The sequence below is a fragment of the Trichechus manatus genome, unplaced genomic scaffold, assembly GCF_000243295.1.
Source record: "Trichechus manatus latirostris isolate Lorelei unplaced genomic scaffold, TriManLat1.0 scaffold00097, whole genome shotgun sequence".
Classification (NCBI taxonomy): domain Eukaryota; kingdom Metazoa; phylum Chordata; class Mammalia; order Sirenia; family Trichechidae; genus Trichechus; species Trichechus manatus.
The window spans coordinates 3,560,920-3,587,254 of NW_004444033.1; the positions used below are offsets into that span (position 1 = coordinate 3,560,920).

At 58.7% G+C, this 26,335-nt stretch overlaps 1 protein-coding gene across 1 annotated transcript; it reads right to left on the reverse strand.

The window, feature by feature from the left end:
- Positions 1 to 23: 23 nt before the first annotated feature.
- Positions 24 to 26,116, reverse strand: KCP (kielin cysteine rich BMP regulator). The gene is made up of 36 exons (XM_004382700.1): positions 26,038 to 26,116; positions 23,430 to 23,596; positions 22,583 to 22,772; positions 22,418 to 22,494; positions 19,342 to 19,429; positions 17,533 to 17,615; positions 15,988 to 16,081; positions 15,752 to 15,831; positions 15,585 to 15,678; positions 15,194 to 15,279; positions 15,041 to 15,122; positions 14,675 to 14,827; positions 14,494 to 14,600; positions 14,327 to 14,420; positions 13,541 to 13,714; positions 13,310 to 13,392; positions 12,997 to 13,090; positions 12,712 to 12,897; positions 12,272 to 12,442; positions 10,960 to 11,136; positions 9,974 to 10,059; positions 9,638 to 9,728; positions 8,825 to 8,907; positions 8,638 to 8,731; positions 7,513 to 7,686; positions 7,154 to 7,236; positions 6,432 to 6,552; positions 4,829 to 4,908; positions 4,520 to 4,619; positions 3,356 to 3,498; positions 2,916 to 3,088; positions 2,729 to 2,840; positions 2,550 to 2,651; positions 1,198 to 1,385; positions 470 to 753; positions 24 to 292 (listed from the first exon to the last, which is right to left on the reverse strand). The coding sequence occupies exons 1-36, from the start codon at positions 26,114 to 26,116 to the stop codon at positions 24 to 26; spliced, it is 4,542 nt and encodes a 1,513-aa protein (XP_004382757.1).
- Positions 26,117 to 26,335: the final 219 nt, after the last annotated feature.

The window sequence follows — 26,335 nt, forward strand, 5'->3', positions numbered from 1 at the left end:
TCCTGGTTGGGTGTCTTTCTGGCTCAGGGCATCCCCTGGTGACCCCGGCTGGGGCTGGGCAGAGCACTGAGTGGTGGGTCCCCGGTGAGCAGGACTGGGGGGCAGGCCTCGGGGGGGATGCAGTAGGCCTCGTGTTCCACCAGGCCTGCGGGGCACTGGCAGCTGGGCACGCAGGGCCTCACGCAATGGGCTGCCAGCTCCCCCAGGGGGATGTGCTGGTTGAAGCAGGTGCGGGGGCAGGGCGGGCCACACTCATCAAACACGAAGCCACGGTCCAGGGGGCAGTCCACCACTGCAGAAGAGTGGCAGGCGAGTCGTGGGGCCACTCCCAGCTGCTCCACTCTTCGTGCTTACCCCCGTGGGCCTCCTGGCGCCCACCCTGCCCAGACCTTATCCCCTGAGGCTGCCCTTCCCGTCTGGTCACCCTCCCCTAGGACCCTTCCCCGACTTGCACTGTATTGCCTCTCACCGCAAAGCATGGGGCCCCGCCAGGCAGGCGTCGCTCCTGCCTGGCGACAACGGCTGGCATAGGCCTCCAGGACGTCACAGAGGCAGGCATCTGCCAAGGGGCCGGGGCCACACGCGCACAGGTCATATACACAGGCAGCAAAGAAGGGCTCCGGGGGCACCACGGCGTGGCATCGACTGAATGGGGCTGATTTCAGCACCGCACACCGGGCATTGGCCTCACGCCGGGCACGGTAACCTGCTGCCCGGCATGGATCCACCTCTCGGCCCAGAGCACAGGGCCGGCTACGCCCCGGCGCCTCGGGGACCTAGACGGGGAAAGTGATGGTGATGCAATAGCACCCCCTGGAGGTCACCAGAGGTGCTGACCTTTGTATGCTCTGTCCTTCTAAGCACTTTCTACTGGACACTTATTTTATCCTCAGAATCCTCTCTACAAGACTGGGAAAGGAAGCACCATCTACCTTTTCCTTGTTCTCAGTTTACAGATGGAGAAACCAAGACCCAGAGCAGGTCAGTGACTTGTCCAAGGTCACACCTTTAGTGCATGGCAAAACGGGACTTAAGCCTGGGAGATCGGGGAATGAGGCCTCTTCCAACAGACCACCCCACCTTCCCTGGCACATGACAGGCAAGGGGCCCCCAAACCACCCAAAAGCCCAGACACCATCCTGTGCCTCCCTTCCATTCCAGAGTGCTGTTCTGAGGCTCGTGCTCGGCTGTGCCCACCTCCTTTGTCTGTGCTCACTCACCTGCCAGCTGTTCCCAAACGCAGCCTCTGTGGGCAGGAGCAGCCCCTGGGGGCCCCGCAGGTCATCCTGGGCAAAGCCGTTGAAGTTCCCACAGAGCCCACAGGTCTGGCCTCGGTAGGAGCCAGGCACCCTCACCTCCACCTGGGACTGCCTGTCCCACAGCACCTGTGTGGAGAGGCCTGGGGCTGGGGAAGGGGAGGGACCCAAGAAGCCCAAGGGCCATCGTGGCCACGCTTCCTGTGTCAGCACATGCATGCCAGGGAGGAGAGATGGGCTCCTGGAGGAGACACCGCCCTGGCCAAGCCACCTCACCCTATAGGGCCCTGGGCAAGCACACACCGCATGAAGGGAGCCTGCAGCTCCTGAGTGAGGGCGCCTGCTCCCGGTGCACTCCTGAACTGCACCCCAGATAAAACGCAACCACTTGCAGAGATTTACCTGGGGCATTCAGGCCTTCCAGAAGACAAAGAACTCAGTTCACTCCGTATCAGGAGTGTAAACAGGCCTTATTTTGTGAATTTACATATTGTGCTTACTTGTTGGGAGTCCCTGGCTGGCTCAAATGGTTAAGTGATGGACTACTAACCAAAAGGTTGGTGATTCAAATCCAGCCAAAGGTGCCTCAGAAGACCCCAAAACAACCCCACTGTCATTGAATAGATGCCAACTCATAGCAACCTTATAGAACAGAGCAGAACTACCCCATAGGGTTTCCAAAGAGCGGCTGATGGATTTGAACAGCTGACCTTCTGATTAGCAGCCTGAGCTCTTAACTACTTCACCACCAGTGCTCCACCCTCAGAAGACAGGCCTGGTGATCTGCTTATGAAAGGTCACAGCCTTGAAAACCCTGTGGAGCAGTTCTACTCTGCACACATGGGGTCGCTGTGAGTCGGAATCCACTGGAAGGCAACTAACAATAGCAGCTTAATGCGGAGGCGGGGAAGATTACTCTTCCACATGGGAGTTAGAAGGAACCTCTGGAGACCTGGTTGAGACCCGCCCCCCACTAACCCTTCCCGTATTTTATAGATGAGAAAACTGAGGCTCAGAGAGGGTTGGCGACTGGCCTCACAGTCACAGTGTGTTGGTAGCAGAACCAAGATTAGAAACCAGACTCAGAACTCCTCTGCTGCCCCAGCGGCGGTCTCCGACCCTGATTCCTTCCCTCTCCTCCGAGTCCAGCAGAACTCTCTCACCTCCGCAGGAGGCTCCGGAAGTAGCTGGTACCCGACACCCTCACAAATGCGGAAGCCTGGGCTGAACCGAGGCTCCCAGGCCTGTGGTTCCGGGAGCCCCCAGCCTCGCCCCATCTGGCCCTGCACGTACCTGGAGCCCCGGCTGGGCGTGCAGGATCACCGTGCGGCCCCGCAGCTCCACGTACAGCTGCGACTCCTGCAGGAAAGGCAAGGCCGCGGGGCGCCCGTCCACCTGGAGGGGCGCGGAAGGGCCATGTCGGGGACAGGTGGATGGCGCAGGACCCGCCTCCCGGGCCCGCAGCTGCTCACCGTGACCGCCCCGCCCTGCAGCAGCCGCACGACCACGCCTCCTAACAGCACCGCCACCTCCTGCGTCCAAGTCACGCCGCTCCGGCCACGGTCATCGTTGGTCACGTGGACGCTGTGGGCGCCAGGGATCAGCAGGGACCGGCGCCGGGGGTCGGGGAGAGGGACGGGGTGGGGGGAGGATGCCCACCTGAAGTCCCCTCCGCGACAGTCCTTGGCCAGCACGTAGCTGCAGCCGCCCTGGAAGTGCAGCAGGCGGCCGTCGAAGGTGCGGTAGTGTGGATCTCCGAAGGCCAAGCAGGAGGCGGGCCGGAGCACGCAGCGCGGGCAGCAGCTGCCGGGACTCAGGGCGGGGGCCTCGTCCTGACCCGGCCCCAGACCGGGTCAGACACAGCCGTTCCCGCAAGCCTGCGCAGACCCTCCCGAAGGATGCAGGGACCGCCGGGTACTCCCGGGTCTCCACTCCGCGCTCCCTGACTGACTGCAAGCAGTGTCGGGGCGCCACCTGGTGGTCACGCCGGGAACTGCACCTTCCCCCGCTCCAGATGTCGCTCTCTCCTGCCTAGTCCCACCAGCTCGGCGGTACCACGTGCCACCCCCAAACACTCGCCCTTGGCCTGCGGCACTCACAGGACCACAGGACAGCGGCGGGCAGCGCTGGCTCTGGCAGCGCACGGTGCCGGCCACGCAGGAGCAGCTGGTGCAGGCGTCCACGGCCCAGCGCTCTCCAGAGGCCACTTCCCGGCCCTGGTGAGCGCACGACGGAGCAGGGGCTGCGGGGGTGGGGGAGGGGCGGGTCAGCGGCCGCCCCGCATCCTGGGCCTCACCCACCCGTTGTCTTGGCCGCACCTTGGCATCGCTCGCAGCAGCTGCCGGCCTTGCGCACCTGCACCCAGCCTTTGGGGCAAGTGAGAACCTGGCACGCCTCCAGGTGGCACTCCACATGGCCCCACTGGGGACAGGCATTGTTGCTCTGGGAATTTCCTGCAGGCCCCGGGGGTCGCTGACCTCACAATTCTGGGATTTCCTGGGTCAAGGGCTGAGGCAGCAGCCCCTTCTCTCTGCCCCTGCCCACCACAAGACCCTTTACTTCATGTTCTTGTGGGACAGAAAATCCAGCCAGCTCGGCTCCTCACCCAGAGGGGGCACCTTTTCCTAATTAGCTCAAAGACCCCTTTGTGCTGGAGGGCCTGGCCTGCATCCTGCAACCATCTGTAAAGCCCCGCCCCCAGCTCACACGGCAGGTGCAAGTGATGCAGGTGTTGCTGGGGTCCCGCCAGCTCTGCCCGTCTGCCACCCTCCGGTCATCGGCCTCCACCACACATTCTGAGAGGAACAAGTGGGCATGGGGAGCACTGTGCTCCAGCGACACCCCTCCCCCTGGTGCCGGCCCTAAAGGTCCACAGCAAGGGAGTGTCCACCCCATTTCACAAGCACCCTGGATCCTGGATAGTGTTGGATTCTTCTATCAATATCTAGAGGGCCAACTGGATGTCAGGCCCAGGACGTCTGCAGAGTCCTGGCTGCCCGAACAGCTGGAGGTGGACTCCTCCTCTGGGCCAGGGGGCCAGTTCAGCAGTGCGGTGCCCTGCTGGTGGACCTGGTGTCCCTGAGCATACTGACAAGCCCCAGGCCAGCCACTAGAGTCCAGGCCCCATCCCTGCCTTCCTCTGCCCACATGCACTGCCCCTCCCCCATCTCTACAAAGTAACAGAGCCCAGGCTGCCCACTTGGCCCACCTCCTCCTGCCTCCCTCCTGGGCTCTTGAGGGTGCAGGCCAAGGCGGGTACTTACCCTGGCACACAGGGCAGCAGCTCCCAGGGGGGGTATGGCGCTCTGAAAGGGGGCAGCTGAGCTCGGGACAGGCCCGGTGAATGCAGAGCCATGTCAGGTCCTGCAGGCAGTGACAAGATAGGTGGAGAACAGGGGACCCTAGGAGTCAGAGGGAGGGAGCAGGGCAAGGATAGGGGTACCAGCAGAGACGAATCTGAGAATCAGAACAAGGTGGCGAACGTTGGGGTGATTGGGGGGAGGAGTCGCAGCCACAGCCCAGAGGAGGAAGAGGAGGGGTCTTTGAGAGTCCCCAGGGCCGGCAGGGCTCACCTGGCACTGGCAGGTGTAGCATGGGTCTGGCGGGGCCCGCTCAGATCCCAGCAGGCCCTCTGTGCAGTTACTCAGCGCTTCTGTGAGGATAAAAATGTGGGGGGAGGCGGGGAGGGGAAGCAGGGGTTGAGAGCCCAGCTGTCTTCACTTACACACTGTGCCCCCAGACTTCCTGAGCCCTGGGCATGCCCATATCCCCAGCACCTTGACACCAGGGAGGATATGTCCCCTTTCCCTTGATTCCGCAAAGGAACGTTTGGACTCTTGAAAAGGAACTTTGCTATGCTATTAAGACCAAAAACCAAACCCGTTCCCGTCGAGTCAATTCCAACTCATGGCGCCCCCATGGATATCAAAGTAGAACTGCACTCCATAGGGTTTTCAATGGTCGTGATCTTTCAGAAGTAGATCACAAGGCCTTTCTTCCAAGGTACCTTTGGGTGAATTTAGGACCTGGAAACTGCCCCCCCCCCCGCCCACTTCCTTTCATATTGTCTGCCTGAAACAGCACAGGGAAGCCCAATCCTGGCTCCAGCGCCCAGTGCCTGTGCCATCTTGGGCAGATGAATCAACCTCTCTGAGCCTCAGTTTCTTCACCTGTAAAAAGGGACTAAGAATACCTACCTTCCTGGGTAATTGAGAATTAAATGAGATACTGTTTATTAAAAGCACAAAGCACAGTCTGTGGCATACCAAAAAAAAAAATCCAAACCTGTTGCCGTGGAGTCGATTACGACTCATAGCGACTCTACCAAAAAAAAACCACCAAACCCATTGCCGTGGAGTGAACTCACAGCAACCCTATAGGGGGCAGAGTAGAACTGCCCATAGAGTTTCCAAGCAGCACCTGGTGGATTCAAACTGCCAACCTTTTGGTTAGCAGCCATAGAACTTAACCACTACCCCACCAATGTTTCCACAGTGATCCTATAGTAGGTGCTTAGTATATGCTAGCCCTCGTCCCCTCCCCTGAAGCACATCCTAACAAGTGTTGATTAGAATAGCTCTCCCCCTCCCTGAGGCTGGACTACTCACTGCCTCCCTGGGCCTCACAGCACCTCCTCCCATCTCCACCATCAACTACCCAGCATGGACACAACTGCTACCCCGCAGCGCCACCTGCTGGGAACGCTGCTCCACAAAGTTCAGAAGCTCTTCTCCCCATTCAGGCCTAACGCCACATGGCATGGGCTTCCAGAAACGTCCACTGAAGTCAGGAAAGGGCTGGGGCTGGGGAGCAGGGTGGGCTGGCTCTTCTAGTGTCACTCTGCGGATGGCAGTCATATCCTCTTATTTACACTCCCCTGCCCCAGTTCTACTCTGTCCTATAGGGTTGCTTTGAGTCAGAATTGACTCGACAGCAGTGGGTTTGGTTTTTGGTTTTGGCCCCAGGACTTGAGCCCTGGTGGTGCAATAGTTAAGCATTCGACTGCTAATCAAAGGTCCAGTGGTTCGAACCCACCACCTACTCCAAGGAAGAAAAGACCTGGCAATATGCTCCCATAAAGATTACAGCCTAGGAAACCCTATGGGGCATTTCTATCCCATAGGGTGGCTATGAGTTGGAATCGACTCTGCAGCACACAACCACCCCAGGACTCACCAGCACAGGTCGGGCAACAGCGCTGGGGCCCAGGAGGCAGAAGCTGGCTTGGGGGGCAGCCCACCAGGCTGGGGCACTGCCGACGGTGACAGTGCAGGCTGGGGGCCCCCTCGGGCTGTAGCTACAAGAAGAATGAGTGACAGGGGTGTGTCCCCAGCCATGGAAGCCAAGAGCTCCCCTCTTCCCCTGGACGCCAGGTCCCCCACCTGCCTGCACACCCCTCCCCAGACTTGCTCCTCACCCCATGCGCTAATCCCCAAAGATGGTGTCCCTTCTTCCTTCCAGTTACTTGGGCCTGAACCCCATGTGACCTTTGACCTTCTTGCGCTCTCATGCCTGAGGCCACATCCTCCTCCCCAACCCCACTGCCTAAACTATGATGTCATCTGCCTGCTCAAAACCGTTCCATGGCTCCCCATTACCTTTCAAAGAGTGGAAACCTAGCCTTCCACAATATGGCCCCTAGCCACTTCCCAGGGGGCTCCCCCACCGCCTCCTACACACACCTTCTGGCCAGGAGGACCTGCCCACTGCCTCCCCCATACCTGTGTCTAACCCCAGGCCTCCCGACCTCCCAGCTCTTCACCTCAAGCCCTGCCTCGCCTCCTGGCCACAGGGACACATCCTGTCTCTGACCCCATAGTGCGTGCCTGGCCCTCCCCCCATACTGCCTCCTCCATACCCATGGACACTCCCCACTCTCTGCTTCGCCCTCACCCTACCTCACAGACGCACACTTCACAGGGGTCTGTCCCAGGCTGGAAGCTCTCCCCTGGCTCATACTTGCGCCCCTTGTGCTCACAGTCTTGGGGGTGGGGGAAGAGAGGGACAGGACCAAGGAGCCTGCCGGCAGGCAGCACTGCCAGGGGGTGGGTCCTCCACACCCCATCCCACACCAGCCCCAAGGGATTGGGGAGTGGCACAAGAACAGAGGCCCCTTTTCCCTAGACAGCCTGTCCCTGCAGCCCAGTCCCCCTTTGAGGGGACTCTAACCAGGACAAAGGCAGGGAGGCTGGGCTGGAACAGACCCGGGCGGGGGTTGCCTCCCTGCTCCCCCGCCCCCACTCCAGGTTCCCAGTACCAGAGCATCGTGGGCAACAGTCACCGGGCCCCTGGAGGGGCTGGGTACAGGAACTGACACACTGGATGCGGGCACAGGTGACAACGCCCTCGTGACACATGCAGGAGGAGCAGGGGTTGTCGGGGGGCACCCAGCTACTGCCTTCAGGATGCTCCTTCCCATAAGCCAGGCAGCCTGTGGTCCATAGTGGGCAGGGATCAACTTTGAGTCTGAGGTCCAACACCCACCCTGGCCCCCACCTGGTGGTCAGCAGGGGATGTGGCCATCAGGAGGGGTGCCTGCAGGGATGTGGTAGGAAGGTGGGCCCTCCTGTCAGCGGGGGTGGGGAGCAGCATGGTGACGGGAAAGGAGGCTGGGGTGGTCAGATGCCTGGGTTCTGCTCCCATTTCATGCCTGCCTGCTGCTCCCTAGACCAAGCTCCAGGCAGCAGGCACAGCCAGGTGCAGGCCAGCACCAGCAGTAGCGCGGCCTGCCGCGGGCTGTAACAAACACACGTGGAATGAACCAACAGCTCCATCCCTAACTCTGTGGCCCTGTGTGCCCAAGGCAATCTCTCCAAGCCTGTCCCATCTGTTACATGAAGGTTTCCTCTGTCCTGTCAACCTCACAGTGGTGGGGGAGAGCAGGAGGCAGGCTAAGGAAGGCTCATATTCTGGAGCTAGCCAGCCTAGAAGCCACTCTTGACTCTGCCACCTACTAGCTGAGTGACCCCAGGCAAGTTATGTTCACTCTCTGTGTGTCGGCGTTCTCATCTGTGAAATGAGAGTACAGAACAGCACCAAGCTAGTGAAACTGTCACGTGGATCAAATGAGATAAGGTGTGTAAAGGGCTGAGCACAGTGCCTGGCACAAATGGCGTGTGCTTAACACGTTAACTGTCATCGTTAGGAACGAGGTGGGTTAGGAAGGGGGCAGCTTTGAGCGGCTTGTCGCCAGCACCTGGAGGGGTAGGAGACGGTTGGGCAGGACAGGGGCAGGGAAGGGCTGAGGTGGGCAAGGGTGAGAGCTCAGGGGGCTGCAGTGTGGGAGTGCCAGGAGCAGTGGACGGGGAGGTGGGAAGGCTGGACAAGGGCAGAGGGGCAGGGGGTGTTCAGGGTGCAGGGTGGCCCCGAAGGGCGGACATACCTCTGCAGTGAGGGCAGCAGGCCCCCCGCTCTGTGACCTGCAGCTGGCAGGGCAGGGGTGGGCACTGCAGGCGCACACAGCTGACCTGGCCAGCCTGCAGGAGACACAGGGTCAGCACCGCCCTCTCTAGGCCCCGCTTTGATCCAGCCCCTCGGCCTCCTCCCTGCCGGTCACCTCCCTGCGGTACCTGACAGCGGCACTGCTCACAGCTGCCAGCAGGCCCCGCAAACTCCTCCCCATCCTGGTGCTCCCGGCCCCCCGAGAGGCAGCCTGTGGGGACACACTTTCTGGGTTGAGGGACAATACCACCCTGCCCTGCCCAACCTCAGCCTGGCATGGAGGGAGTGGGGGTGTGTTATAGATTGAATTGTGTCCCCCAAAAATATGTGTTGGAATCCTAAACCCTGTACCTGTGGAGGAAAAGCTCGTGGCTTAGTGGTTAAGAGCCACGGCTGCTAACCAGGTTGACAGTTCGAATCCACCAGGCGATCCTTGGAAACCCTATGGGGCAGTTCTACTCTGTCCTATAGGGTCGCTATGAGTCGGAATCAACTCGATGGCAATGGGTTTTACAGGTACCTGTGGATGTAATCCCATCTGGGAACAGGGTTTTCTTTGTTATGTTAATGAGGCCATATCAGCGTAGGGTGTGTCTGAAACCCGCTGACTTTTGAGACATAAAAAGAGCAGATCAGACACAAAGAAGCAAGAACAAAGAGGGGAAAGATAGATGCCGTATGTCGATCTCCAAAGAACTCCGAAAAGAAAGCTAGAGAAGCTGAGACAAGAATTTTCCCCCAGAGCAGACAGAGAGCCTTCCCCTGGAGCTGGTGCCCTGAATTACGACTTCTAGCCCTCTAAACTGTGAGAAAATAAACTTCTGTTCGTTGAAGCCACCCACTTGTGGTATTTCTGTTATAGCAGCACTAGATAACTAAGACAGAGGGTGGGGAGACTCGGAGGGGCACAGGAGCTGGGCGGGCGTGTGGAAGCAGCTCACTGTGGCAGACAGGGCAGAAGCAGGGCCCCACAGAGGGGTGGGTGCAGGGAGCTGGGGGGCACGGCTTCTTCTGGCAGCGCACGGAACCTTCCTGTGGAGAGAGGTCACACTGCCACTTCTGACCCCCACCCCGTTCCTCCATCACACCCTTCAACCAGGCTGCACACTGCTCTGGGGTAGGTGCCCCTGCCAGGCCCCAGCCTTCCTCCTTAGCCCCAGAGACCTGGACCCAGCCTGGTAACTAGATGTCACAGGCAGAGTGTGTGCCCTTGAGACATGGGTGGAGGCCTGGCCAGAGGGACCAAGAGATGAAAGGCTACAAGTGGGCTACCTCACCTGGCAGGTGCAGATGGAGCAGGTGGGGTCAAGTGGGTCAGGAAAGGTCTCTCTGGAAGCAGCAGTGACCCCGTGATAAAGGCATCCTGAGAGAGAAGGGCTGCCATCAACAGAGCCCACTGGACGGACACACACACACACACACACACACACACACACACACACACAGCCAGGCCTGGGGACTTCTGTCAAAGCCTTGGGAGTCAGAGAGGGGGAGATGTGTGTGGCTGGGAAGGTGAGGGGTGGGAGGAGACTTCAGCCAGGCCACCCACAGTGAAGGGGTTGGAGGACAGCATTTTGGGCACCAAGATTGGAAAAAGCAAAGGTGAAGAGATGGACTAAACCCACTGTCATCAAATCGATTCTGACTCATAGTCAGAGTGACCCTATAGGACAGAGCAGAACTGCCCCATAGGGCTTCCAAGGCTGTAATCTTTAGGAAGCAGACTGCCACATCTTTCTTTCGTGGAGTGGCTGGTGGGTTTGAACCACCGATCTTTTGGTTAGCAGCCAAGCTCTTAACCACTTCGCTACCAGGCTCCTTAGAGATGGTCGACCAAGGTTTTATCATCTGTGCGCCTAGGGTGGGAGGAAGGTAGTGAGGGAATCAGTACAACTGGCAAGGAAGTAGAAGGTTGGGCTGGGCAAGGGAGGGTGGGGCTGAGGAATCTGCAGGGAATGGTGAATGGTTTTAAACAGACCATGGCACAGTGCCATGATATTTCAGGAAGGCAATGAGACAATTGAAGAGTAGGAAGGTCTGGCAGCAGAATGACCAGTTATCCGGTCTAGTGTGAGGTGACAGGGGACAGACAGGAGTGGGTGGGTGTGATGGGAGGCAAGCCTGAAGAGAAGCCCAGGGGGTGTGTCTGCGTGTGTCTCAGAGGTGGGATGATGGGGGCGTGCTGGGTGACTCTGACTGCTAGGAGGCTGGGGCCCCCTGGAGCTCCAGGAGAGGGTGGAAGGGCAGGGGCAGCCCCACCTACCCTGACAGGTCGGGCAGCAGTTCCCAGATGGGGTGAGTGGGTGGCTGCAGCTCAGAGGTTCGCAGGGGCGGCGGCTGCAGGTCACGAAGCCTCCAAGGCAGGTACATAGGTTGCAGGGGTCTCTGGGGTCCAGGAACTCCTGGCTGCTCAGGTAGGATTCCCCCAAATACTCACAGCCTATGAGAGAGGAGAGAGAAAGAGCAGGAGGAGGAGGAGAAGAGGGATGAGAGGAGAGCAGTTACCGGGGTCTGAGCCCCGGCCTGGCCTGGGTCCAAGGCCTCAAGCCCCGGCAATTCATCCAGGCCCAGTGGGCAAAGGATCCTGGGGTGGGAGGGGGGCGTGCTGGGCTGGCCAAAGGTTCAACTTCCTCCCTGTCAGCCTGCAAAACTCTCCCTGTCCAATCTATAGGGAAAATCCCCACAAAGAACCTGTCCCTACAGCCAAACACTCAGCAGGCTGCCGCCGACCTGAGGAGAGCTGGGAACAGCCCGAGATACTCTAGGGGTGTGGATGCGAGGGCCTCTCTTTCCAGTGCTCTCTCAAGCCTTCTGATTAACTCATGATGGGGAAGGGGGTTACAGGGGGGTGGCAGCCCGCTCTTTGACACTCTCTGGCCTTTGCTGACCCCTCGCTCCTTTTAACAAAGAGAGCAAGCCTCAGGCTCAAACCCTTGGCAGGCAAAAATCTCTAACTAGAATTTACTATTTTATATTCAATTATATTCACTTTTACGGTAATCTTCCATTCCTGGCAAATAATCTAATTTTCCATTTACAGTATGATATAAAAACTTCCTTTCTAAATAAATTTAAATTAAAAAGTGAGTTGATTTAAAGAAAAATACTCAGTAAATAAAACTACAGGTGGTAGGGGATACAGAGCAAAAATGTTACGATGAGACAAGAATGACTGAAGACTGGGGCGCTGGATCTGGTTCAACCCTCTTGCTCTCTTCTTTTTTTTTTTTAACAGAAGTTAAAATTAGGCCCAGAAAGGTTAATGTAACTTGACCAAGGTCATACAGGCAAAGAGCATCCGAGCAAAATCAAAACCAAACCTGTTGATGTCGAGTCAATTGCCACTCATAGCGAGCCTATATGACACAGTAGAACTGCCCCACAGGGTTTCCAAGAAGCGCCTAGTGGATTCGAACTGCCAACCTTTTTGTTAGCAACCATAGCTCTTAACCACTGCATCACCAGAGCTCCAAAGAGCATCAGAGGCAGGAGAAAATCCAAGCTGTAGTCTACTGCTTTTTTCTTTTTTTTCCTTAACCGTAATAAATATTTCCGACCCACCCCAGCCCCCTCACCATCACAGGCAGGGCAGCAGTCGCCCCTGGCGGGGAAGGGGCACCGCGCTGGGGCACAGGTCCTGGGCTCACAGTTAACGCTGCCTTCCCAGCAGAGACAGACGTGACAAGGGACACTGGGCGAAGGGATGCGCTCCCCGCTGGCCAACTCCTTCCCCTGGTACGAGCAGCCTAGGTGGGGGGGGGGGGGAGATGAGAGCAGGGGCTGGGGGCAGTGGCGGCTTTTACCAGGCCCACAACCTCCCAGGCCCTGCTGACTGGGCACTGTCCCCCACGTTCTTAATGAGAACCCCGACGTGGGAGGCGCTGGACCTGGAGGAGGGGGACACAGCGGCGGTGACGGCTTGAGAAAGGACGCCACGCAGTAAGCAGAAGGGCAGGACGGGGGCGGAGCTGGAAGGAGGGGCTACCAGGGGCGGGGGCCCCGCACTGGGCGTTACCGTCGCAGGCGAGGCAGCAAGGCCCCTGGCGTGGGTGGGGGCAGAGCGCTGGCGGGCAGGGTAGCCGCTGGCAGGACACCGAGCCGTCGAGGCAGAGGCAGCGGCGGCAGGAGTCACCAGGCAGGGAGAAGTGCTCCTGGTGTTGGGCAGGGGCCGCGCCCCCGGCCCGCGGGCAGCCGGCGTGGGCTGCTACTGCGAGAGCGCACGCAGGGAGCACGCGTCAGGGGCGCAGGAAGGCGGGCGTCAGGGAGCCCCGAGGAGAAGGCCCAAGGGCGCAGCTCCTACCTGGGCACTGTGGGCAGCACTCTCCCGGCGGCAAGACGGGTTCTGGACAGGACAGCGGCTGGCAGCGGCGGGCCAGGCACTGCACGTTGCCGCTCTGCCGAGGGACAGATGTACAATGCCAGGCCCGAGTCAACGCCAGGAGGCCGAGAGGACTCCCTACCCCGCTGATTAGGCCCCCAGCTCTGCTCAGTTATATGTGCGTGTATGGGGCCGGAGGAACAGCTGGTAGGAGTGCGGCCTCCATGGTGACTGGAGATGAGAGGTTGCGCCTTCACGCCCCGCGGCTCCTCTCCCACCCAGGTCGCAGACTCACCAGACAGCGACACAGGCGACATGGATCGGAAGGGTGGGGAAAATCGGCTCCACTGGGGTACTCTTTCCCGGCAAAGGCACATCCTGGGGGAGGGGGCAGCTATAGGCCTGGGAAACGGCCCCACTTCCCGCAGGGGATGCTGCCCTCCTGGCCCCAAAAGGCTTAGATCCCACTAAACCATCTCAGGAGGATCCCGACCCCCCACTCACCCACCCAATCCAGTCTACCCACCACTACAGTCGTTTTGGCAGCAGGCACCCGGCAGCGGGTGGGCGCAGGGGGCCCTAGGGCAGGCCCGAGGCTGGCAGTGGGCACGGCCCTCCTGGCACTGGCACTCCTGACAGGAGTCTCGTGGGTGGGAGAAGCTCTGGCCATCCACAAACACCTGCTTCTCCAGGATGCAGTCTGGGCAGTGGACAGTGGGGACAGGAATGGGGGGGAGTAGACTGACAGCCCCTCCAGAACCACTGTGGAACTGCCTGCTTGGGAGCTGGGCCCATGGAGGGGACTGTGTAAACACCTGTGCACATGCGTGCAGGCGTGTGGATCTCTCTGCACTGTGTGTGTGTGAATGTGGACGCGCATTTGAGTCCATTTACCTGCAGGCATATGTGTGCTTCAGAGGGTGAAGTGTGTACCCATGTGTGCATATGTTTGTGGTACGTACACTGGCATAGACTCCATGGGGCAGGGCACATGTCACAGGGCATTCCAGCACCACATCCCCCACCCAGCAGACCCAAGTGTTCCATGCACCTGTGTTATACAGGTAGATATACAAACACATCTGAGTGGGGGCGCCTTGGAAGTGGAAATGGAGAATGGGAGGGAAGGGTGCTATAAATAAACCTCTTCTCTCCCTCCCACCTCCCCTGTGAGCCTCAGAGAGTTCTACGCTGTGTCAGACTGCAAACAAGTCAGAAGGCTGTTGTTTGGAAGGCATCTGTTGGAACTGCGGGGCCGTGGGAGCAGCAGGGCCGAGCCCTCCCCAGCCACACAGGTGCAGTAAACACATACCTGGGCACCTGGGGCAGCACTGACCAGGGCCAAGCTGGGGCCTGGCGCAGGTGGTGGGAGGGCAGTCGACCAAGGAGCAGCTCACAGTCCCGTCCTGGAGCAGGGAGAGGGCAATGGGGGCGGGCCCGGGAGGGGCTCAGCAGGCAGATCAGGCCTGGGAGGGGTACCTGGCAGCGGCAGGCGTGGCAAGGGCTGTCTGCGTCAGTGAAGTTCTGCCCGTTGGTATACACCTGGCCCTGGTAGGTGCAGCTCTCACAGCTGGGGCAGCAAGCACCTGGAGGGGCAGGTTCGTCAGAGCCCTGTTGGGAAGACAGGGAAGAAGGCCAGGCCCGGGGCAGGGGCACTCACCAGGGGGCTGGGTGGGGTGCTGGCAGGGGGCCGGGGGGCACAGCAGAGCCTCGCACACGGGCACCCCATCTCGACAGGAGCAGGCAGTGCAGGGCTGACCTTCTGGCTCCCACTGGACCCCCTCAGCAAACTCCTCTCCGTCTAGCACGCAGGCTGCAGCAGGGGGCTGTCATCAGGTAACTGGAACACTCCCATCCCTGCCCCTCCCAGACCAGAGACCCCTGGCCTCCCCATCCCCAAGGCAGCCTGCGAACGGGCCAGGCTAGTGGGCTGAGCAGCTTGCCCCTGCCTGTGAAGTTGCAACTTCCCATCTCCAGCCACTGTGGAAGCCCAGCTGTTCCCCCGACCCCATACACGCACACACACCTGAGCAGAGCTGGGGGCCAGAGTCCGACAGGGTACAAGGGGCCACTGGGCACTCCTGCTCCTCACAGGACACCTCGCCGGCCTAGAGGGGAGGCTGGGTGAGAGGCCCTGGAGGCGGGAGGCAGAGGAGGCTGACCGGGCGGAACCCCCTACCTGGCAGAGGCAGCGGGCACAGCGGCCACTCTCTTGGGGTCTGAAGGTCTCCTGGCTCTGGTACTGGTGTCCCTGGTATTCGCAGCCTGATGAGGGGAATGGGGGTACAGGGCTGGCAGCTGATGGGGAAGCCTCCCGCCTTCCCAAAGCATCCACCTGTTCCCGCAGCTAGGAACGCCACCCCTGTCCTCCAGGGGGTGCTGTGACACCACCGAACCTTGGGCCCCACCAGGTGCCATTTGCCGTGAGAAGGTGAGGTGATAGCTTAGGTTTACAAAGGTTTTTTCCGTACTTGAGTTCCAGGGGCTTCGTGAAGGTCGGGGGGAGCAGACCCCATACCGGACCTCTCTCCTGCCAGTGCCTGCCCCTCCCCGAGACTCGCCCGACTCACCGTCACAGACTGGGCAGCACTGCCCAGGGGTCCTGCCCGGGTGTCTGCAGGGCACAGGTGGGCAGGGCAGAGGCTCACACTGGACACTCCCGTTCTGCCAACAGGGCCTGGTCAACAGCTGGGAGGCAGGCCCCGGCCAGCCCTCCCGGCCCGGCAGCCCCACTCACAGCGCAATGGCAGTTTGAGCAGGCGTCCCCAGAGCCCACAGGCTCCCCGCTGCGGTACTCCCGCCCATTTAGGAAACAGCCTGTGTGGGAGAGGGTGCCTTAGACCCTCCTCAGGGACCCCTCACCACCCCTGTCCTGGCCTTCATGGGAGACCCAAGCTGCGCCATCCCAGCAGCTTCCGGAGCCCCTCCTGGTTGCCCGCCTTGCCCAGGACCCTGCCTGACTCACTGACTCACCGTCACACACGGGGCAGCAGGCGCCTGGGTGGGGCCGGGCAGGGTGTGGGCACAGGCTGGTGCACTCCTGCTGGCGGCACTGGCCATGGCCCTCCTGGTAGGGGGGAGGTGGGCAGGGGGAGGGGCCGTCAGGGCTCAGCCAAGGGGCAGATTCGAGTCACTTATTAGATATGTAGCCTAGCATGTTACTTAAGCTCCCTGAGACTCAGTTTACTCATCTGAAAAAGGGGACAATGACAGTCCTGTCCTCATAGGACTGTTATGGGGATATAATGAGGTGAGATGTCCCATGTGGCATCTGCCTGTGAAAGCCGATACTTAATAAAAAGTAGCGCTGATCCTCCCCCACGGCCTTTCCCAAAGAGACCCCTTGTCCCCCTACCCCTGCCGCGTTCACACCTGTGATGTCTGTGACATGCCTGGGCTCACTGCCCCCAACACCGTAAGTGTCTTCCTCTTCCCAAGCAGGTGAAGTGGGGAAGGAGTGGTGGTCAGTGTGAAAAGGGACATGGGTATAGTGGGGGTGGGAGCCCCATGGCCTTTCCAATGATGTCCCTAGTCCTTAGCCAGTCAGGTAGCTCTGCGGCTCTAGCTTCAGTCCCCAGGAAACACGACCCTCCTCAGGCCTCCGTGTCCCTACCTTCCTCTCCCAGGCTCCGACCGCCCCTACCATTCCCAGTACCCGGAGCGTCTTCTCCCACTTCTCCCTGCTCAAAATCTGCCCACCCTTTAAGGCCTACGTCAACACTCCTCCTCCATGAAGCCTTCCTAGATCTGCACTGCCCAATAGAAAGATAATGCAAGCCACGTATGTAAATTCTCAGCCAAGAAAACCCTACGGAGCACACTACTGCATAACACACGGGGTTGCCATGAGTCGGGACTGACTCGATGGCAGTGAGTTTTTTTTTCTAGTAGTCAAATTTTAAAAACTAAAAAGAAACAGATGGAATTCATTTTAATAATATAGTCCATTTAACCTAATATTTCCAAAAGATTATCATCTCAACATGTCATCAATATAAAACTATTAATGAGGCATTTTCCATTCCTTCCTTTCATACTGGAGCCCTGGTGGTGCAGTGGTTAAGAACTCGGCTGCTAACCAAAAGGTCAGCAGTTCAAATACACCAGCCACTCCTTGGAAGCCCTATGGGGCAGTTCTGTCTGTTCTATAGGGTCGCTATGAGTCCGAATCGACTCGATGGCAACAGTTTTTTTGTTTGTTTGCTTTCATACTACCAAGTTGGACAGCGCAGTTCTAGATGCTTCAAGTCAACCGCATTCCTTGCTCCCCAGAGCCTTTGCCGCTCACCCTGTTCTGCCTTTTCTCTTTCTTCCCTTAGCCTGTGAGCACCTTGAGTTCAGGTCACAAGCCCATGCTCAGCACCTAGTGCTCAGAGCTGGGGATTCAGGTGGGTGCGAGTAGCCTCTGCACACAGCACCCAGGACTAGGGCTTCTCCACCTGTCCCCACACGGCGCAGATGGGATTCGCTAAGTGGAATGGAGGGAGAAATACAGAGGGCGGGGAGAGGGGGACTCACCAGGCACCTGCAGATCCGGCAGGGGTCCCCAGGTAGAGTCCACTCTTGGCCATGCTCCTGGTGAGTGCCACCTTCTGTGCAGCCTGGGGGCAGAGCAGAGGAGGCTGATGGGAGCCGGCCTGGACCCCAGCCTCAGCCTGCTCCTCCCCTCCACATGCCCTCTGAGGCTGTCTCCTGAGCCCAGACCACACCAGGTCATGCCTCTACCTAGACCCCTCAGTGACTCCCTATTGCCCCAGGTGGGGTACAGCCCAAGCTCCTTAGCCTGCCCTTCAAGGCCCTCCATGCTCCGCACAGCCACACCCACCTCTCCTACCCACTTCTGGCCAGTCCTCACCTCTCCTTTAAGCTCTGACCATTCATGCCTGCTTGCACCTGCCCCACCTTACACACACCTCACACTGAGTGTCAGTTCCAAGCCTTTGCTCACACTGTCCCCTCTGCCAAGCATGCCTGCTTCCATCCCAGCCTTTCACCCAGCTAACTCCCATCTAGCCTGAAGGCCCACCTTAGGATATGCCGCCTCCAGGAAGCATTCCCTCATGTGCCCAGACTGGACTAGGTCCCCTTCCCCTGAGTTTCCGCAGTACCTGGTGGCTACTTCTATGACCACCTTTGTGGCATTATCTTACAATATGGGTTATGTGCCAGTGGCAGCCTCTATTGGTCACCTTGAGGACAGGTCCCATGTCTTAAGTGTTTAGAGAGCCCAAAACATAATAATCCAGCTGACCAACCAGCTGCCATCAAGTCAACTCTGACTCATGACGGCCCCATATGTGTCACAGTAGAACTATGCTCCATAGGGTTTTCAGTGGCTGATTTTTCAGGAGATCACCGGGCCTCCAAAGAGATCACCAGGCACTCCAAGGTGCCTCTGGATGGACTTGAACCTCCAACCTTTCAGTTAGCAGCTGAGCATATTAACTGTTTGCACCACCCAGGGACTCCCCAGATGATAATAGTCAACACTCAGCAGCGCTATGGGGTACGTAATATCATTGTCTGCATCTCACAAATGGGGAAACTAAGGTCTGGAGTAATTGACTGAGAGCCACACAACTATCAAGGGGTATAGGCAGAATTTGAGCTCGAGCATCCAGCTCCGGAGGATGCTTGGCCGGGCATCGCTTGCCCATTGAGCTACAGCCCAGAGGCCAGCAGGGTGGGCCCTGGAGTTCAAGGGCCAAGCATGACAGCCCTGCTTAGAGTCCAGAGGGAAGGGTCAGGGGCTCTCACCTTGGCAGGTGGGGCAGCAGTGCCCAGGCCTCAGGACTGGCTCAGGGCAGGGGCTGGGCGGGCACTTCACGGGCACACAGCGAACCAGGCTCCTCTGTAATGCACCAGCAGCTGGAATGCCTCCAGGTCTGCTCCCAGGGAGGACAGGGTGGGCAGATGTAGGCTGCCCTTGGGGGTGGGGTGGACACAGGGCAGGGATGGAGGGAGAACTTGCTGGACACCAGGAAGGCATGTGATGGGGCAGAAAGAGTGGCAGGCATGGCCCAGGGTGGGTGGAGGGGTTCAAGGAGGAGCAGGGCCTGGGCACAGGTAGGGAGACTCACCAGGCAGGAACATTGAAGACAAGGGTTGGAACTGGACAGGAAATTGGCCCCCTCCTCGTAAAGCTTCCCCTCGTACTCACAGCCTGGGGGGTTACCAGGATGACCGATGCATCACCAGAGAGCAGGGTGGGGAGATGAACATTGCCCAAGGGGAGGCATGACCCCACAGGGTACTGGACCTTCTGGGGCTGGGATGGGTGGAGGGCAGGGCAGGGCAGGGCAGGGTAGGGGGGGTCACCTGGCCGGCAGATGGGGCAGCACTCCCCCGGTGGGGTGTAGCTCTCCAGGCAGTTGAGCTCTGGGCAAGAGGGCCCCTGGCACCGCACGGTCCCTGCCTGCAGGGCAGACACTGAGCCTTCCCTCCCTGCTCCACTGCCCGAGCCAGGTCGCTCTGCTGGCCTGGCAGGCAGAGCAGGCTCAGGCCCCAATGCCAGGGCAGCAGCAGCAGCCCTGCCTGGCCCCCAGATTGGACTTGGCATTTCCAGGCCTGGGATATGCCAAGTATCAGGGACGCAGGTGGCGGCTGGGCCCAGGCCCTGATTCCCTTACCTGGCAGGTGCAGGTGACACAAGGTTCTGGATGCCACGTCTCCCCAGCTTCATGGCCCCCAGGGCAGCCTGCAAAATCAGGGCCAGGCCCCCAGGTAAGAGACTCGGAGGACTGGGGTGAAAGCACAGCATGATGGAGCCACATCACTGATGGCCATTCAGGTGCCGGGCATGGGTCATTTTTTTTTTTTTTTTTTTAATTGTACTTCAGGTGAAGGCTTACAGAACAAATAGTTTCTCATGAAACAGTAGCACACATATTGTTTTATGACATTGGTTAACAACCCCACGACCTGTCAACCCTCTCCCTTCTCGAGCTTTTTTTTTTTTTGGTGAAAATATACGTAACCAAAGATACACCATTTCAAAAATTTCTACATGCACAGTTCAGTGACATCGACTACGCTCTTCCAACTGTGCCGCTATTCTCACTTTAGATGAAGGTTTACAGAACAAAATCGTTTCCCATTAAACAGTTAGTACACGTGTTGCCCTATGACAATGGTTAACAACCTCACAACACATCAACACTGTCCTTACTCAACCTTGGGTTCCCTATCACCAGCTTTCCTGTCCCCTTCTGCCTTCTGGCCCTTGTCCCTGGACTCTTGTGCCTCATTAGTCCCATTTGGTTTTATGGGGCTGTCCACTCCGTGGCTGAACGGTGAACCTCAGAAATGACTTCACCACTGAGCTGAAAGGGTGTCTGGGGGCCATACTCTCGGGGTTTCTCCAGTCTCCTTTAGGCCAGTAAATCTGGTCTTTTCTGGCATGGGTCATTTTTATATTCACTACAACAACTTTCCAGCAGGTGGCAGTAAAGTCTCCAACGCTAGCATATTTCCATCATTTTACAACAGATAAGTGTCTTGAAGAAGGGGTGCCTTTTTTAATTTTGCCAAAGGCATCCTATGGGCTAGCAGTGGCCCTGAGGCACAGTGTGTCCTATAAGCTGTGTGTGTGTGACCCTCTTCTTTGAGATCCATCAGTTCCCAAGACTTCACTCCCAAGCCTTCCAGGCAATAATTCCAGACCTGGAGCCCCCGTTCACTTTTCTCTTTACCAGCTGAGATTCTTCCCAGACAGGACCACCAGATACAACGCAGGATGGCCAGTGAATTTGCATTTCTACTGGGTGAGGTATAAGTATGTGCCAAATATTACATGAGACATACTTACACTAAAAAAAGTATGTGTTGTTTATCTGAAATTCAAAGTTAACTGGGTGTCGTGTATATTTGCTACGCCTGGCAACCCTATTCCCCTAACTATGAGCTGGTAACTCTAGCACCCCCAGCAAAGTCACTGCCAGTCCTGCTCGTCCTCTCCGCATGTCACTGGCACCACTGTCCTCCTAGTTTCCCGAGTTCCACCTCCACTATTCCATGGAATCCAACCAGTCACCAGCTCCTGCCAGTTCTGCAGCCCACGGCCACTGCTGGTTCCATGACTGGGTGACAGCTGCAGTAGCCCTCTAACTGGTCTCCTTGCATCTAGTCCATGCTAGATGGATATTCCTAAAACACCTCTTTGAACACACCACACTCTGGCTCTTCAACCTTCAATGGCTCCCCATTGCCCAGAGAAGAAAGTCCAGATGTCAAGGCTTACTGCAGCCTTTTCCCATTGACCTTCCCAGACTGAGTTCCTGCAGCACACCTTTTTCCACCCTGTTCTTGTGCTCCAAAGGGCCCTGGAGTACTCTCTCTCCTGATGAAATCCCACTTTCTCTTCTGACCCAGCTCAGATGACCCACTGTCTGTGAAGCCCACCGTGACTGCCTTGTCTGGTGGGCTGCCCCTGCCCTCTTCTCCGGCAGCTAACCATGTACTGTCTTTCTACAGCTCCTCTTAATCCATCAGTTGGATCTTAAATCTTGTGCTATATTAGCTATAAGCTTATCTTCTCAACTAGATTAAAAATAGACCACGTGTCTATGTCCCTTATAGCCTCTGGCAGTCCCAGCCCAGAGTCCGTGTCAGCTGACTTGTGCATCGGTCTGAACTCCCTAGATGTGGTCCAAGTGAATGGGCAGGTCCCCCACACCTGCTCAGGCTCTGGTGGCAGAACCACGGCTCTGTGGTTCCCCTGAGTGAGTGCAGGGGGAGGGGCCAGGGCTGACACGAGCTGACCTGGCTCACAGTGTGGGCAGCATGCTCCAGGTTCAAGGCAGGGTCCTCCTGGGCACGGCTTCTGCGTACAGGTCACCACCCTGTCCTGTGGGGAAGCAGACGGGTGGCTGCACGGGGAAGTGGGGGTAGGAGGGCAGGGCCTGCAGAACCCCCACCCTAGGCCAGGACAGGTCAGAGGGCCAACAGCTGAGCTGGTGTGGGGTGTGTGGGCTACCCTTGGTCCAAAACAGAAAAGGGACATTCTGCCCCCACCCCATCCTCCCTTGCTGCTCTCGCCTCTGGAAGCCAGCAACTTCTCCAGGGTGGAGGGATCCCAGGAAGCAAGCCAGAGACTCTCAGGAGTGAGGGAGAAAGGGTCATGTAGGTCAGGTGGGAAGACAAGCAAACACCCTCCATGCCACTGTCCGCCAGGTCCAAATCAAAGGGGCCCAAAGGGGGCCTTCCCGTGCTGGGGGGCTGAGCTCCAGAAAGTAGAACTGGGAGGAATCCGCTGAAGCCCACCAGTGGCAAGGTTCGGGAAGGGGGTTAGTCAGAACCCATTATGTAGCATTCAACACACCAGGCTGGAGGGATAGGTAGCAAAGTGAGCCAGACAGGTGAGGGGGACAGGTGTGGGGCCTCCAGGTGGGTCACGGGAACTCACCAGGCAGTGGCAGGTGGTACAGGCATCTGGGGAGAAGGTCTCCCCATTGCCATAGGCCCGACCGCTGTGGCTGCAGCCTGAGGAGGAGACAGGGCCATCACACGGGGCACCCAGGGCCACCTCCAGGCCCCCAGACAGCCCTGCGGGCAGGTGGATAGCACTCACCATGGCACTGGGGAAGGCTGGGCTTGGGACCACAGCGTGCAGCTCCGTTCCGGCAGATGCAGGCAGTGCAGGCATCGGGCTCCCAGTTGGCCCCCTCAGGCCAGGCCCTGCCCAGCGCCCAGCACTGAGGGGCCACTGGGCGGCACTCACAGGCCTCCAGCTGCCTCACCCTGGCCTGCAGGTCCTTCTTCTGCGGGAAGGAGAGGAGAGGAAGGGCTGGCCCAGCTTCCCCCACCATCTCCTGAGCATCAGCTCAAAGAGAGTCACAGTTCTCAGGGCCTGAGGTCTGGGCAGAACCTTGGGGAGCATGAAAGCGGGGCCCCTCTCTTGAGCCCCAACGGTTAGACTTCTTCCTTTATCCATCCACACTTAGATATAGCACCAACAAACAGACAAACCCAAAGCATTGCCGGCACTCAGTGCAACCCCCTGTGTGTTAGAGCAGAACTGTGAGCCACAGGGTTTTCAATGGCTGATTTTTCTCCAGGCCTTTCTTTGGAGGCACCTCTAGGTGGATTTGAACTCCCAACCTTTTGGTTAGCAGCCGCCAAGTGCTTAACTGTTTGAGTCATCCAGGGACTCTTATATACAATAGGTGCTCTGTAAGGCTTGCCAAAAGCTTGAACAAATATGAAAATCTTGGTTGACAAAACAAATACCCTGGGCGAAGGGGCTTCATTTGTATGAAAGAGCCAGTGTTGAGATCTGTTCAGATAAGAACCTCTCTGCGTGCACTAAGATTTCATTTTAGGCTCCCCAGTCTCCTCAAGCCCAACCCCTCTCTTCTTTCCCCCCACTGCAGAAAGCTCACCAGACCCCATTGCACCCCACCTGCCTCCAGTGGTACCTGCTCTCTGAGCTCCGCCACCTCAGCCTCCAGTCGTCCCAGCCACTCCTCCAGGGGGCGCCACTGCTCCTGGGGGGCTCCAGCAGGGGCTGAGGAGTGGGCAAGTGCCTGCTGCTGGTCGTCATGGATGTCAGCAAGCCTGAGGGGCTCCGTGGAGACGGCCCCACCTGAAAGGTGCAAGAATCCAGCGTGAGCCTATGGGCAAGGAGCTAGTGAGGTTCCCTGGATTCTGTTCTCTGAGCCATTCGGGGGAGAGGGCCACCCTGTGCCTACCCTCCCCACCCACCATCCGGGGAAGGAGACGAGGTCTGTGGGGGTGCTGGGGTGAAGGCTGGAGGAGGAAGCCGAGATGACAAAAGTGACCCAGACCATCTTCCCTCCTGGTCAGATGTGAGCCCCAGGGCTGCTCCAGGCCCCTCTGACCCACTGGGGAGGTGGGAGTATAGGAGAGGACCCCCACAGCCTTCCCTGACTCTGCAGGGATCGCCAGCGGGGGCAGGGAGGGGCCAGGTCATCCGCCCTCACTCTGGGAGGCCGACTGCAGGACAAGGTGATAGACACATGGCATGCAGGGTGGCTTTAAGGTCCCTGGGGGCTGGGCTGAGAGTTTTTTCAAGGAGCGTGTGAGCAGACATCACCGCCCTTCGGAGAGAGTGCGCCAGGGGGAGCAACTGTTCCCCCTGCCCCCAACCCCAAGCCTCACCACTGTTCTCAGGCCTGTGGCAGAGGATCCTGAGGACCCCTGTGTTGGGTGGGGGGTGGGCTCCAGAAAGTGGGACTTGGCTGCGTTTCCTGAAGGGTTTGGGGAGGAGCTGGGCAGTGCCCCCACATAGCTCTCAACACCCCAGGCTGGATGAAGACAGCCTGTCCCTGGCTCTGGATGAGGGAAGAGGATGCCTCTGAGTTCAAGGTCAGGCCTGGGGGTGGGGAACCATCATTTTTACCTCTCACTTTGATCCCTCTCCCGCAGTCAAGAAAGTGAACCAAAAAAAAACACACTGCCATTGAGTTTCATAGGGACGCTATAGGACAGAGTAGAACTGCCCCACAGGGTTTCCAAGGCTGTAATCTCTACAGAAGCTGACTGCTGTATCTTTCTCCTGAAGAGAGGATGGTGGGTTTGAACCACTGACCTTTTGGTTAGTAGCCAAATGCTTAACCACTGCACCAGCAGGGCTCCTTCCGGGGAAGTAAAGGCAGGAGGTAATAGGAAGACTGGAGGCGATTGGTCCCTGCAGACAGCAATCACTGTGGTGGGGGATGGGTGGGCAGCAGAGGGTCTGGAGGAGGAGGGGAGGGAGGGCTTCTCCCACAGAGGCAGCTTAGCCAGGCATGGCCAGGGCTAGCTAAGAGGGTTTCCCAGGAACACTAGGCCTATGAGGCTGGGGGACAGTGTCTCCCTCTCCACCCTCACTGCCACCACTAAGGGGTTGGATTCCAGACAAAGCTGAACTTGTCCTTCTTCTTGCAACCTGCTTTGCTCAGAGTTTTTGCGGCTGGAGACTGCCATCCCCACTCATCCAGTTGCCCAAGCCAGAAACCTGGGGCTCATCTTTCCTCTTTTGTGCCCCCAAATCCCATCAGCCTCCGGTCTCCCCCAGTTGTACCTGATTCATTCCGCTCCCAACTCTGTCTTCACTGGGAGGCTAATGGCAAAGCTTCCAGACCTCCCTCTGCTCCTCTGCCCCCAGGAGTCTTTCTGCATCACACATCTGAAGGTCCCCAGCAGCAAGTCCCAATGTGACCTTTCACAAGTGCTACCTACCTTTCAGCCTGCCCTGCTACAGCTCACCTGGTGTTCTAACACCCCAACCATACGGAGCCCGTGTGGGGGTTCCATCTTCATCCTTGCACAGGAACCCGGTCCACTGGGATGGCACTTCATCCCAACAAGATGAAGTGCCACCAAGGATGGGGTCTCAGCACCTTAACTCTCCACCCAGGTGTGACTCTCATCTGGCCTCGCCCTCCCCACCCCCCATGATCCTGCCCCGCCCCGGGCCACTCCTCCAGTCCTGCTTAAGCTATAGGGCGGATCAGACACAATAAAGGGGTTGGAGAAGCTGGAGGTCCTCTGGGACCCTCCGATAAAGACAGGAACAGTCCCTTGCCTGGGAGACCTGGAGAATGAGCTCTTGAGGTTTGCACAGGCCAGATGGCTCCCCAGGGACTGTCCTGCTCCTCTCACTGCCACCCCTACCCTGTTCCTGCCCTGACCCCTCTGTTCCAGCCTGTCCCCTTGGGGGACGGCCAGATGCAAGACTCAAAGTCGGCTCCCAACACGGGCCTCCTTTTTTCCCCCTTTCTCAAGACAAATAATTAACTTCAGATTCCAGAAGTCTCTCCCCCACGGTTGCCTGCAGGAATTCTTCCCAAAGCCAGAGCAGGAAGCCCCCTCCCTTGCCGGGACCCCTGCCCTGGCCTCCGGACTCCCCTGACATCTGACCCATCTGACCCACCGCGGCCATCTGACCCACCGTCGGGGTGGGCTGAGGCCGGCCTGAAGGGCGCCCGAGGCAGGGCTGCGACAAGAAGCCCCGGCCAGGGTCTTCTCTAAGCAAGAGGTGGGGACGCGCCCACCACCCCCAAGCCCGGGCGCCCCACTTACCCCTGCCCGGCCCCGCGGCCAGCGCCAGGCTCGCGAGCTGCAGGACGAGCGGCAGCAGGGCGTCCCTGAGCCCGGCCATGCTCATCTGTCGTCGCGACTCCGCGAGCGCGGGGGAGGCGGGGTGCGAGACACCAGGCCGCCTCCCACCAGTCTTTGTTCAGGGAGGGCGCCTGGCTTCCCTCATCCAGCCCGCGGCGCAGGCCCCCCTGATGGGCCCCCGGGCCTGGCTTTGGGCCCTTTGACCCCAGCCCAGCTCAGGGGTGCCTTGGGGGCAGCCCGAGAGCCACAGGAAGCTGGG

What these genes read in the sequence shown, in the direction of transcription:
- KCP (XM_004382700.1), bottom strand. Translation starts at nt 26,116, where the DNA reads ATGGCCGGGCTCAGGGACGCCCTGCTGCCGCTCGTCCTGCAGCTCGCG. An exon ending in CTGCTGCCCGACCTGTCAGG is followed by an intron (nt 10,060 to 10,959) that starts GTAGGTGGGGCT and finishes CTTCTCTCTCAG; the next exon opens with GATGCCTTTATCACGGGGTC. An exon ending in CTGTTGCCCACGATGCTCTG is followed by an intron (nt 7,237 to 7,512) that starts GTACTGGGAACC and finishes CCCACCCCCAAG; the next exon opens with ACTGTGAGCACAAGGGGCGC.